Here is a 14,223-nt window from a genome sequence, read left to right on the forward strand (position 1 = left end):
TTTTTTTTTTTTTTTTTTTTTTTTTTAAGTTGGTGTTCCAGTTGCCTGTTGAAGAGGCGCCAGTTTCTGTGTTTTTTCCCCTGCAGCAACTCACTGCGCTGGCTTAAACAGCGGCACTGAGATTTGTGGCGCTTTTTTTGCCCTGGAATCTACTGTCCTCGTTCCCTACTCAGTCCCCTTTTTAAACAGACGAATGGGCGTGGCTCCAATTACCAGCCAAAAGGGCACCGGGACCGGTGTATTTTGTACGGAGATCCGCTGCTCCAGGGCGCCGACAAAGCAGCCGTGTGGGGCAAAGCAGCGGCGCTGGTGGGCACAGCCATGCTGGCCGTTAACAGCCACGCTGGCGACCTGTGGAGCTTCTCCGCCTGGGCATTGCCTAGTCTGTGGGCAATAAAAATGCGGCGTCCACTCACCCTCTGCGCTTTCACCGGGAGCTGCAATCCCCAGCTGTTCCTAAAAGGCCATCTTGGATCCCTCCTATTTTGTATTTTTTAGACACAGGGTCTCACTCAGTAGCCCAGGCTAGAGTATAGTGGTATGCAATTACAGCTGACTGCAGCCTCAAACTCCTGGGCTCAAGTGATCCTCCCACCTGAGTCTCCCCAACAGCTAGGACAATAAACTCACATCGCCATGCCTAAGTTTTTGTTTTTCTTTTAATGTCTTGTAAGGGGTTGAGGAGTGGTCTCATTATGTTGCCCAGGCTGGTTTCGAACTTCTGGCCTCAAATGATTTTCTTGCCTCAGCCTCCCAAAGCCTCCTAAAGTGCTAGAATTACAGATATGAATCACCATATGTGGTATGAACTGTATATTTTAACTGGATGAATTGTATGTTAATTATAGTTCAATAAAGCTGAGAAAAATATGCATATAAGGATGACTTAGATGAAAGTATCATATGTAAAGCATTATAAATACTCACCTATCTACCAAATCTACCAAATTTGAAGAGGCCTAAGATAATAATTTAGTTATAGTAACCTAGATTTGGGATCTATTAAGTAGGTGTCTTAGTACTTATTGAAAAAGATAACAAAATAAAAATTAGGAGTAAAGTGTTTAGGTGAATATACTAAGGGTGTCAACTGAGGACAGGATATAAACAATCTGCTCAGGACTGCCTTTTTTCCTAGGAATTCAAAAGTATTACTCTGTCTACTCTGTGCCCCTTGGACGAATGTGACAAGTAACTGGATGAGTATTTTAATAGACAATGTGAACCATCCAGAATTGATTCCTAATCAGCAAAGATGATAGTGCTGAATGGTTCTGAGAGAGAAGTAGCATGCCTATTTGTGACTATAGAAAAATAGTACAGTAGAATTAATCAGTTTTCTATCCTAGGTTATAAATAAAGTTACAAAAGGAGAAGAGACAAGGGGGAGAGGTGAACAAAAGCAATGCTTTCAAAAAAAGTATCAATGATAATCCTTGAACTGGGCAGGTCCAGTTACCTTTCCAACCAACTCAGATAGAAAATACAGTATTAATGGGATGCAAAACCCAAGTATACAAAAGGCGTTTTGTATATACGGGTTCTGCAAGGTGAACTCCAGGGCTTGAGTATGCATGGATTTGATATAAGATGGGTGGGTTCTGAAACCAATCCCTTGCATACAAACGAGACAATTATAAGAGTCACTTTTCACCTAAGAAGACTATCACTTTATATATAATAGGGCATCATCACAAAGCATTTACCATAAAACACCAGTTTAATTAGTGAGACTTAATCACAGTATTCTGGATCATGTACCCATTCTAGGATCCCACAAAAATGAGTATCTGCAGAATAGATATTGTAGTAAATAAACAAAATTTGAAACACTTTAGAAAACTTTTTAAAGAGGCAAAATAACTTTTCTAAAATTCTTTCAAAATGCAAAAAATTCACTATTAAAAACTATTTAATGTAAACATGAACAAATTTCATGGAAATGATAATCATTCAAAACCAGGTCCCAAAGGAATACAAATGCCGTATTATCTATTAATTACTTCCATATTAAGTCATTCTAGCTCTTACACCAATTAACAGAGGGGAAAAGCTTTGGATTTCCCTTATCCACAGTCTCTTATGATGCATTCATTTACTATTTGACACATTTATAATATCTCCCCCCTTAGCCCAAAACCATTATTCAATTCTTTCTAATAGTCCTAATAGAAAGAGGATCTTTTGAAAAACACCATTTGGAAATAATCAGAGAGAAAATAAGAAACCTGCTTGTGGAAGATAAGGACTGAACTAGACCCTCATCCATGTAGATGTATAGGAGACATATATTCTTTCAATATTTGAAATGTGAAGTGTAAAACAATACTGTGGGGGAAACAAACAGCAGAGCCTCATACTACGTACTCTAGCACCAATGATGAGCTACTTCGGTTATGCAACGCAACAGAATGCCAACGAAATTACCAAAATCCTATTCATTTCAATTAGGATAAATATACAGCACAGAGCACAATTACCTTAAGAGAAGAACAGCTTAATAAGACCCAACAATTCTAGAGTCGAAACTGTGCACAGATTACTGTCAGAAGGCATTAATTATTCTTGAAAAGCCTGACCCCTAGTGGTTATAAATACTGCTACATACTTGCAAAGGATTTTTTGTCATTAAACTGCCAGTTTTGATCAAGTGTGAAACAGAAAATTTAAAAAGAAAAATTAGGTTTTTAAAATTGGATCTCAATTTCTATCACAGCAAGAGAAATGCCTGTTTTTAAAACATGAAAGCTCTGCTCCCTATACTTACCTCTATGATGGCCATTAAATCACTGAATTGTGGGGCTCACCAATTTGTTTCTCTTCACCAACAACAGGTGAGCTCTCTGAGCTCACACAAGCCAGTGCCTGGCACATACTATATGCTCAGTAACAGCTGTTTAATAAACGAGTGAAAGTTGCCACATACCACAAAATCCTCTACTATACTCTAAGTTTATTATATTTCTAGTTTTAGAAAATACCCTCAATGATACATGTGAAATAATAAAGGAATTCTCCAAAGAATGGTGTTGTGATGGTCAGTGTTATGTGTCAATTTGGCTAGGCCATAGTCTCCACTTATTCAAACAAACACTAATCTAGGTGTTGTTGTGAAGGCATTTTGTAGATGAAATCAGCAACTACCATCAGTTGGCTTTAAGATGAGTATTGTAGGTTATCTGGGTATGCCTCAACCAACTGAAAGGCCTTAACAACAGAACTGGAGTTCCTCTGAGGAAGAAAAAACCCCACTTGTGGACTGGAGCTTCCGCTTCTGCCTGAGAGTTCTGGCCTGCCCGCTGATATCAGATTCAACCCACCAGCCCTTACAGCTGTGTAAGCCAATTCCCTGCAATTAACCTCTTCATTCTTTCTGTTTCTGACAGAATGCTGACTGATAAAGGCATCTACTAAACAAAGGTAGACACTCAACTAGATCCTGAATATAAAATGATAAAGGGGTCAAGATCAGAAAGGAAAACTACTGTTAACTGAGAAGGCCCTGTTCTATGCAGTTTACACTCACTGTTTCATTTAATTTTCACACCAACCCTATGAAAGTAGTTACTCTTCCCATTCATTCTCTTATTCAACAAATATCTGAGTACCTATGACATGCCAATCACTGCATGTCACTGTTTCAGATGTGAAGAATACAACCTGAAAGCGTACAGAACAGGTCTCCACTCTCACACAGCTTGGAGTACAGATGACACTAAACCTGAGTGGTTACAGAAGACCCTATCTCAGGTCACACAGCTGTAAGTGAAGGTGCCAAAAATTCAACCTGAGTTGTATGCTTAAAGCAAAGCTTTTGCTCTTCTCATCTAATTCCAATGCTAAAACACTTCTTTGGACTGTGGGGGCTAACAGCTAGGTACCCAGAATACATGCAACATACGGCATATAAACTGGCTTATGCCCAGGTCCCACAGTGAGCAATACAGACAGTAAGTTCCCCCAAGAAAATAGAGAACGACACAGTCCCTAAGACACATGGCAACAAAAAAGATTCTGGGAGAACACAGCAAGATCAAGGCTGGGTCTTGAAAGAACACTGATACGTCTTCAATTAGCAGAAAAGACCAATTAATCCACAGATTAAAAAACATCATATACGTAAATTAATTCAACCATTGCAGAAGACAGTGTGGCGATTCCTCAAGGATCTAGAAATAGAAATACCATTTGACCCAGCAATCCCACTGCTGGGTGCATACCCAAAAGATTATAAATCATGCTACTATAAAGACACATGCATACATATGTTTATTGCAGCACTGTTCACAATAGCAAAGACTTGGAACCAACTCAAACGCCCATCAATGATAGACTGGATAAAGAAAATGTGGCACATATACACCATGGAATATTATACAGCCACAAAAAAGAATGAGTTCATGTCCTATGCAGGGACATGGATGAAACTAGACATCATCATTCTTAGCAAACTGACACAAGAATAGAAAACCAAACAACGCATGTTCTCACTCATAAGTGAGTGTTGAACAATAGGAACATATGGACACAGAGAGTGGAACACCACACACTGAGGCCTGGGGGTGGAGGGCTAGGGAAGGAATAGTAGGGGGTGAGGGGACTGGGGAGGGACAGCATTAGGAGAAATACCTAATGTAGATGATGGGACAATGGATGCAGCAAACCACCACCACGGCACATGTATACCTATGTAACAAACCTGCACGATCCACACAAGTACCCCAGAACTTAAAAGTATAATAAATAAGTTTAAACAAAAAAAAGGATTACCTAAACAATATATATAACCATAAGATGAAGTTATGATGGATTTGACTATATGAGAATAAATAATTCCTTTTCAAAACCCCCCAAAAAATCATATAAACAAAATCTGGGACAAAGGAATGTACATGATGTGTTTGAAGAAACAGGGCAGTACAGTTTGACTAGAATATAAAGTGTGAGTCATGGAGCTGTGAGACGTCACCACTAGCCCTTCTTCCCACCACGACTATAATCTCAGTCTGGGATTCCTTGAGAGGATGAAATGGCATAATACTGGTAAAGTGTTCTGCATAGGGCCCAGAGCATGGCTGAGCACAAAAAAGCAGATTTCATCGATAGGTTATTAAGGCCCATTTGCTGGCTTTGTGCCATGTAGTGTGTTTTTACAACCTTAGCGATGCTGGTGTTTCTGAATGCAGCCCTTCTTCTTGCTGTCACCACAATCCCATTCCCAATCCCAGATCCACACCAAAAATCTGCAGTGTCGATTTGTTTGGGGTTTCTTTAAGGTTAACATAGTAATTATTATACATTAAGGTTAATATACAAAATGGACTGTGAGAAGAATAAGGGAGTCTAAGTAACCTGTTAAAAAAAATTCTGGATTAGCTGAGGCGGGAAATGGAAAAAGAAAGACGGAAAAGATACTAAAAAGATATCTAAGAAAGTGACTTAAAAAGTAACAGAAGCACCAACAGAAGCAGTCACAGCACTAACAAAATGTTTAATGGAATCACATAAGTGCTTAGTGCCATCTCATTCATAGTAGGTATTCAGTCAGTGTTTTGTTTTGTTTTGTTTTTTAAAGAAAACCAGCTCCAGTGAGATAAAATCAGAAAATGAACAAGTGAAGACATAACTAAAGGTTTATGCGAAACATTACCTTTTTCAATTCCAACATTCTAGGTCACCTAGATAGAGAAGAAACTGAAACAATAAGATGAAATTCCCAAAGAAAATGAGCATATAGCACAAAGAGCCAAGGACATTTAAGACCTTAATTTATGAACTGGATAAAGAAATGGAGGAGAAAGAATAGCCAAAGAGGCGGGACAATTAGAACATCATTGCAAAGTCTTAACAGAGGAGCCACCTGTGTTATAGAAAGCTACAGAGGTTAAGGAGGAGGAAAACTGGAGAAGGGATTTAGTAACATTAGAAAGCTGAGTGTCAATGGTATGTGTGTTTGGTGCAGAAAAAAAGTCAAAAATTTCAAATAGAGAAAATATGCCACAAAACATGAAGAAACGACACAGCATAACCTTCACAGGGTTTTGAGAAAGATAAAAGGCAAATGCCTGGGTAAAGTACTAAAAGAGTACAAAGTGGTTTTAAATACAAGGTAAAATTATTTGTAGGCATCCCTCATATATATTCTCAAGTAAAAGAATAGTAAAAAAAAAAAAAAAAAAAATTATAATGACTTATTTTCTTTAAAGTGAGACGTATCAAAAAGTCTTTGTCATTTAAAACATAGGTATAACACCAGGGTCTTGGCATCATGTCTGAACACATATATCGAATTTATATATATCTAAGACACAATAAAACTTTAAATAAAGAAATAACAATACTAATTTGCCTTCCTCCATGTAATAAGTTTGTTTTCAAGGCTGTGAAAATAGACATGGGAATTCTACCTGAAGAAATATACCTAAAACAACAGGGCAGTTGCAAGTCCTGCGATTCCTCCAAATGACTCCTAAGACCAGATAAATGACTTCAGTAAAGTTTTAAGATACAGGCCAGGTATGGTGACTCATACCTGTAATCCCAACACTTTGGGAGGCCAAGACAGATGGATCACTTGAAGTCAGGAGTGACATATCAGACTGGCCAAAACGGTGAAATCACCTCTACTAAAAATACAAAAAATATTAGCCACGTGCCATGCCTGTAATCCCAGATACTGAACCCAGGAGGCAGAGGGTGCAGTGGGCCAAGACAACACCACTGCACTCCAGCCTGGGCAACAGAGTAAGATTCTGTCTCAAAAAAACATAAAGTTTCAAGATAGAAAATCAACATACAAAAATCAGTAGCATTTCTACACATCAACAACATTCAAGCCGAGAACCAAATCAGGAACTCAATCCCATTTACAATAGACACATGCACACACACCCCTACACATATCTAGAATACATTTAACTAAGAAGGAGAAAGAACTCCATAAGAACTGCAAATCCCTGATGAGAGAAATCGATACATGATGCAAAGAAATGGAAAACTCCATGTTCATGGATTAGAAAAATCAATATTGTTACAATGATCATACTGCCCAAAGTAATATACAGATTCAACACAATTCCTATCAAATTACCAACATCATTTTCCATAGAAGTAGGAAATACAATTATAAAATTCATATGGAACCAAAAAGAGCCACAACAGCTAAAGCAATCCTAAGCAAAAAGAGCAAAGCTAGAGGCATTACTGCCTGACTTCAAACTATAAGTGAAAGACTACAGTGGCCAGGTGCAGTGGCTCACACCAAACCCAGCACTTTGGGAGGCCAAGGTGGACAGATCACTTGCAGCCAGGAGTTAGAGACCAGCCTGGCCAACATGGTGAAATCCTCTCTACTAAAAATATAAAAATTAGCCAGGCATGGTGACTTGCACTCGTAGTCCCAGCTGCTTGGCCGCTTGAGACATGAGAACAGAACCTGGGGAGGCAGAGGGTGCAGTGAGCAAAGATTGTGCCACTGCACTCCAGCCTGGGTGTCAGAGCAAGACTCTGTCTCAAAAAAGAAAAAAGACTACAGAAACCAAATAGCATGGTTCCAGTACAAAAATAGACAGACCAATGGAACAGGGAACCCAGAAATAATACCACACACCTACAACCAACTAATCTTTAACAAAGCTGACAATAATAAATAATTGGGAAAGGACACCTTATTCAATAAATGATGCTGAGTAAACTGGCTAGCCACATGCAAAAGAATAAAATTGGACCCCTACTTCTCACCATATACAAAAATTAACTCAAGATGGATTGAAGACAAATGTAAAACCTGAAATTACAAAAATCCTAGAAGAAAATCTAGGAAATACTCTTCTAGACACTGACCTAGAAAAAATAATTTACTACTAATATCTCAATAGCAAATGCAACACAAACAAAAAGTGACAAAGGGGACTTCAAGAGCTTCTGCACAGCAAAAGAAACACTAAACAGGCTGGGCACAGTGGCTCAAATCCCAGTACTTTGTGAGGCCAAGGTGGACTGATCATTTAAGGTCAGGAGCACGAGGCCAGCTTGGCCAACATGTTTAAACCCCATCTCTACTAAAAAAACAAAAATTACCCAGGCATGGTCATGCACGACTGTAATCCTAGCTACTCAAGAGGCCAAGGCAGGATAATTGTGTGAAACAAGGAGGCGGAGACTGCAGCGAGCAGAGATTGAGCCAATGCACTCCAGCCTGGGCAATAGAATGAGACTTTCTTTAAAAAAAGAAAGAAAGAAAGACACAATAAACAGAGTAAACAGACAATCTATAGAATGAGAGAAAATATGTACAAACTATGCATTTGACAAAGGACTAATATCTAGAATTTATAAAGAACTTAACAAGAAAAAAAAACATTAAAAGTGAGCAAAGGACATCAACAGACACTTCTTGAAAGAAGACATACAAGCAGCGAACAAACATAAAAATATTCAACATCACTAATCAGAGAAACGCAAATCAAAACCACAATAATTACCATCTCACACCAGTCAAAATAGCTATTACTAAAAAGTCAAAAAATAACAGATGTTGGCAAGGATGCAGAGAAAATGGAATGCTTATATACTATTGATAGGAATGTCAATTTGTTCAACTTCTATGGAAAACAGTATGCAGATTTCTCAAAGAAATAAAAATAGAACTTCCATTCAACCTAGCAAACCCCTGCTGGGTATCTAACCAAAGGAAAAGAAATCATTTTATCAAAAAGACACCTGCACTCATATGCTTATTGAACCACTATTCACAATAGCAAAGTCATAGAATCAACCTAAGTGTCCATCAATAGTAGACTGAATAAAGAAAATGTGATATACACCATGAAATACTACACCAACTAAAAAATGAAATTATGTCCTTTGTAGCAACATAGATGGAGCTGGACACCAGTATCCTAAGTGAATTAACACACAAAGAGAAAATCAAATCCTGCATGTTCTCACTTAGAAGTGGGAGAATGAAGGGTTCAAAAAGAGATAAAGATGGAAACAACAGACACTGGGGACTCCATAAGGGAGGAATGGAGAAGAGCAAAGCTCGAAACACTATCTATTAGGCACTGTGTTCACTATTGGGTGATGGGTTCAATAGAAGCCCAAACTCTGACATTATGCAATATAACCATGCAACAAACTTGTACATATTCTCTCCGAATTTATCATAAAAATTGTTTTAGAAACAAAACAAAAAAAAAACACCTACAAACTTAAGAGATATATATGCATAAAATATACACACCATGTAATAGTTTCACTTCTATTTCTTAATCAGGCTAATATGCTTCATATCCAAAAAAAGAAATTTAGAGTATTTTCAAAAATCCAAATTTTAAAAATGAGCTTGACTCCTTAACTCATGAAAGCCTTCAGTTAAAATGATTTTAAAATACTCCCTTTTTATAGAAGTTTAAAATGTGATGCAATTTCCTAAAATGTACCTATGCATAACTTTTAATTGTAAAAAGTAATTCTCAAAGAGCATATTTGTACAAGAACAATAAAATGGCTTCAAGTTACACCAAACTATAGCAAAATGGGAAAATGAAAATTATACATCAGGTTTACTATAAAAATTTACAAACATAAAATTTCACTTACTTTTTTAAACATAACTAGTGAGATGACTGCTGATGCTGTGAAAAGTGCTGCTATGATTATCATCATGATTCCAACGGGAATACTTTTGTTGAGACCAGTAAGGGATGAAATCCAACCACTACAGAGTAATAAAAAGTGTAATTAGACAAAAGTTAATGTACACTTTATAAAAATAGCATAATATCTAACACATACTCAACACTTATCAATGACGCAGTGTTCAAGTTCTTTATGTGTATTAGCACATTTAATTCTCACAACCCACCCAGTAGGATAGAGGCTGTTTTAAATCCCTATTTTACAAATGAGGAACTGAGACATTCAGTAACTTGCCCAAAGTCACACAACTTATAAATGGCATAGTTTGAATTCAAAAGCAAAACAAACTCCAGATGCTCGTGTTTAATTCCAGACTGTATGTTTTTCAAGCTGAATACTTTTTAAGCTTATGAGTTTATTACTACATTTTTTAAATATTTTAAATTCTGCTGAATTATGGAAGAAAATATTTGTCAACAATTTATCCAACAAAGGATTCACATCTAGAATACAGAGCTTTCAAAGCTCAATAGTACATAAAAATTATTAAGAAAATGGATAAAAGACAGGAAGAGCCATTTGACCAAGAGGATATAAAGATGACAAACAAGTACCTGGAAAGATGTTCAAAACCACAATGAGATATCACTACACACCTACTAAGATGGCTAAAATAAAAAGTAATGACCACCAAATGCTGGTGTGGAAGTAGAGACTAAATCGCTCATAACTGTTGGTGGAAGTGTAAAATAATATAGCCATTCTAGAAAACAGTTTGTCTGTTTCTTTAAAAAACTAAACATGCAACATCCATATAATCTACTAATTACATTCTTGGACATTTATCCCAGAGAAATGAAAATTATGTTCACACAAAAATCTATTCACAAATTTCATGGCAGCTTTATTTGTAATGGTCCAAAACTGGACACAATACAGATATCCTTCAACTGGTGAACAATTAAATAAACTGTGATACATCCGTATCATAGAATACTACTCAAAAATAAAAAGAAGGCTGGGCACGGTAGCTCACACCTGTAATCCCAGCACTTTGGGAGGCCGAGGCGGGCAGATCACAGGAGGCCACAAGTTTAAGACTTGCCTGGGCAACGTAGCGAAACCCCATGTCTACTAAAAACAGAAAGATTAGCTGGGCTGGATGGCAGGCCCCTTAATCCCAGCTACTCGGGAGGCTGAGGTACGAGAATCATTTGAACCCAGGAGGCCAACGCAGTGAGCTGAGATCATGCCACTGCACTCCAGTCTGGACGACAGGGCGAGACTCTGTCTCAATCAATCAATCGGAATAAACTATAGATACACATAACAACCTGGATGAATCTCCAGAAAATAACACTGAGTGAAAAAAGCCAAAGGTTGTAGACTATGATTCCAGGCCTATAACCTTCTTGAAATGACAAAACAACAGAAAGGAAGAACACATTAGGGGTTGCCAGGGGCTAAGGACTAGGAAAAGGAGAGTTTTAAGTGTGGCTATGAAAAAGCAACAAGAGGAATCCTCTGGTGATGAAAATGTTCCCTATCTTTACTATCAATGTCAAGATCTTGGTTTTTATATTTTACTATAGTTCTGCAAAATTACCATCATTGGGAGAAACTAGATAAAGGGTACCTGAGATCTCTTTGCATTATTTCTTATGATTGTATGTGAATCTAAGATTACCTAAAAATGAAATGTTTAATCTAAAAAATCTGAATTACGTGAGGGTCTGTCTTAAAACAGGTCAATTCTGTCTGCACCCTCATTAGCAGACTCTTTTTACGTTATTTAGACACATACATGCTGTTAGGCTCATTTCTAGCATTTCCCTATGTCTGTGCTAAAAGCAAAAGAAATTACTTCGATTTCACAAGAATAAAAAAAAAAAAACCTTGTGCTGTTAAAGTAAGCAGTGTATTTTTAATTAAACATTTAAAATATTTTTTTCCTAAAATACCAAAACCTAGACACTATTTAAAATAAGGAAAATTATTACTTTTTCTGAGAACTGATTTAAAATATCTAAATTCTCTCCATGTATTTATGCCTATTAAGAGCTCTGCAGAACTGCCAAGCATTATCTGACTGCCAATCACTACTCCACTTCAGTAGTAGCATACTAAATTTAAGTCTTCAGCACACTCTAATTAAATGCTAATTTCAATTTTGGTTTATGTACACAGTGAAACAAAGTTGCATCACATATGCTTCTGGCATGTAAGAATACAGCTGAATGCAAGTCAGTATAAAAGAAAGACGAAGGGGACAGATAATTTTAGAGATGTGTACTCTTCCGCCCACCATTTCACTCAAGGAATGCTTGCAACAGAGTGTAAAGAGATATCTAAATCTGCTATTACCTCGTAGCCTGGGTCCAGACAGTCTCCATTTCTGAGGGTCCCCCACTGAATAAGCTATGATGAGAATGATTCTATTGTTTAAAAATATATGTATATACGTGTGTGCAGTGATTCTACCTTTCAGGGACAAGTGCCCATGTATATTTGTATATAAAAATACATGTTTGTACACATAAAATAGGGCTTTATACATAATAGGTATCCTTTTCCTTAAAATCCCTGAAGTTATTTCCTATCCTTTCCACATTCCTTGGTCTCCACCCCCGCCCCCTCTGACCCCCTCAGTGTCTTCTGCAGTTTTCCTCTTAGTGCCCTTACATACACATTTTATTTATACTAGATAAAATGTGCTGTTTTTAAAGATGGGAACGTAATCTTCAGAGACTGAGTTGTCCAAAGTTTATGGCTTATGACATTTTCAAATTGCATCTTTAAAACAATTTTTGCTTTCATTTAATTTTGCTAATCCAATTTTTCTGTGTTAACTATGTTAGGAAGCCAAAAATTATATTACAATATTAGGTTAAAGCTGAAAACTAGTAAATAACTTACCAATTGCCCCAATTTTGAAATCCTGCAGCCTGAAGTACATGTACAGCAAACTGACAAATATAGACGAAGAAGAATACAAAGAATCTGAATGAACTGTCACTCCTTAAAAAAAAAAAAGAAAAAGAAAAAAGGGTAGGAAGAAAGATGTCATTTTTCTCATTATCTTTATATTTACATGCAGAATGACACTCAAATCTTAAAAGTACAAACAAAAAAAGGGGCAACCAACTGAGGCCTCAAGTTAGTAACAATGTAATAACTTATGTGAACTCGTCACGCTAACACTAGATATCATTATTCTAATTTCACTTTGTCCTTTCAATTTCCAACTGCATCACAATCCATCTTGACCAAAAACCTTATTTGTTTTCTTCTTTTATTAAATAGCATCACAGAATTATACATATAATGAATATACAATAAATTGCAAATATTTAAAATATTGCTTTAATAATTTTTGACTATTTATATATCTGATTCCCCAATCATTATGGTGAGCTATCCACAAAGTTTCCTTGAGCCCCTTGGTAGTCCTGCCCTACCCCCTGCTTTTCTGTTACCATAGTTTGACTATTTTGAGTGTTATATAAATAGGATCACATATTACACAGTATTTTTTTTCTTGTCTGGCTTCTTTTACTTAGCACAAATATTCTGAGATTCACCCAGTTTCGTGGCACGTATCAAAAGTTCATTCCTTTTCATTGCTGAATAGTATTCCATTGTGTAAATATATCATAGTTTATTCATTCACTGTTGACAGAAATTTAGTTTTCTAGTTTATTATAAAGTTATTATCAGTTATTAATAAAGCTATTATTAATAGTCATATACAAGTCTTTCCATGAACATATGTTTCCTTTTTCTCTTGGGTAAATACCTACAAGAGGGAAAGCTGGAACATATCACAGGGATACATTTAACTTTTTAAGAAACTACCAAACTGTTTTACAAACAGGCTGTTCTATTTTTCATTCCCACCTGGCAGTACATGAGCTGGAATACTCCAGCTCCTCCACATCTCAGTAACACCTGTTATCGTCTTTTTAATTCTAGCTATTCTAATAGCTGTACAGAGATATCTTATATGGTTTTAATTTGCATCTTCCTAATAAGTAATGTTGTTGAGCATCTTTTTATGCGCTTTGTCATATATAGTTCTTTCATGAACTGATTAAAATCTTTTTCTGATGCTGTAATTAGATTGCTTTTTCCCTTATTGTTGAGTTGTGAGAGTTTTTAAAAGTATATCCTGGAAATTCAAGTCCTCTTTCAGATAAATGTTTGACAAGGATTTTCTCCCAGTCATTGCTTGTCTTTTCATTCTCTTAAGAGTGTTTTTTTTTGGGAGCAAGCATAATGGCTCACACCTGTAATCTGTTATTCAGACCCAGAGGTAAAGGGATTACTTGAGGTCAGGAGTTTTACACCAGCCTGGACAACATGGTGAGACATCCATCTTCTAAAAAAAAAAAGCAGCAGCAGAAGAGATTTTCTTCTAAAGAGGTATTTTGCCTTTTTATTAAGTTCAGTGTATTCACTTGTTCTTTTATAGATCTTTATTTTATTGTTTCTGAGAAATCTGCCAAAGCCAAGGACGTAAAGATTTTTTTTTCCTGTTTTTTTCTAGTTTTGTATTTTCAGCATTACATTTAAAACTGAAAT

The 14,223-nt window shown here is 36.6% G+C and overlaps 1 protein-coding gene across 2 annotated transcripts in view; it reads right to left on the bottom strand.

Moving 5' to 3' along the window:
- SCAMP1 (secretory carrier membrane protein 1) overlaps positions 1-14,223 on the bottom strand; it is a 119,132-nt gene that overhangs the window by 16,503 nt on the left and 88,406 nt on the right. For both annotated transcript variants that reach the window (XM_032277534.1, XM_032277545.1), the window contains 2 exons: positions 12,559-12,660; positions 9,604-9,721 (listed from right to left, as the gene is read on the bottom strand). In XM_032277534.1, the coding sequence (XP_032133425.1) occupies positions 9,604-9,721; positions 12,559-12,660 (220 nt within the window). The remainder of the gene's footprint in view (positions 1-9,603; positions 9,722-12,558; positions 12,661-14,223) is intronic.

This window comes from Sapajus apella, unplaced genomic scaffold (assembly GCF_009761245.1).
Source record: "Sapajus apella isolate SASKATOON/1434 unplaced genomic scaffold, GSC_monkey_1.0 scaffold1, whole genome shotgun sequence".
Classification (NCBI taxonomy): domain Eukaryota; kingdom Metazoa; phylum Chordata; class Mammalia; order Primates; family Cebidae; genus Sapajus; species Sapajus apella.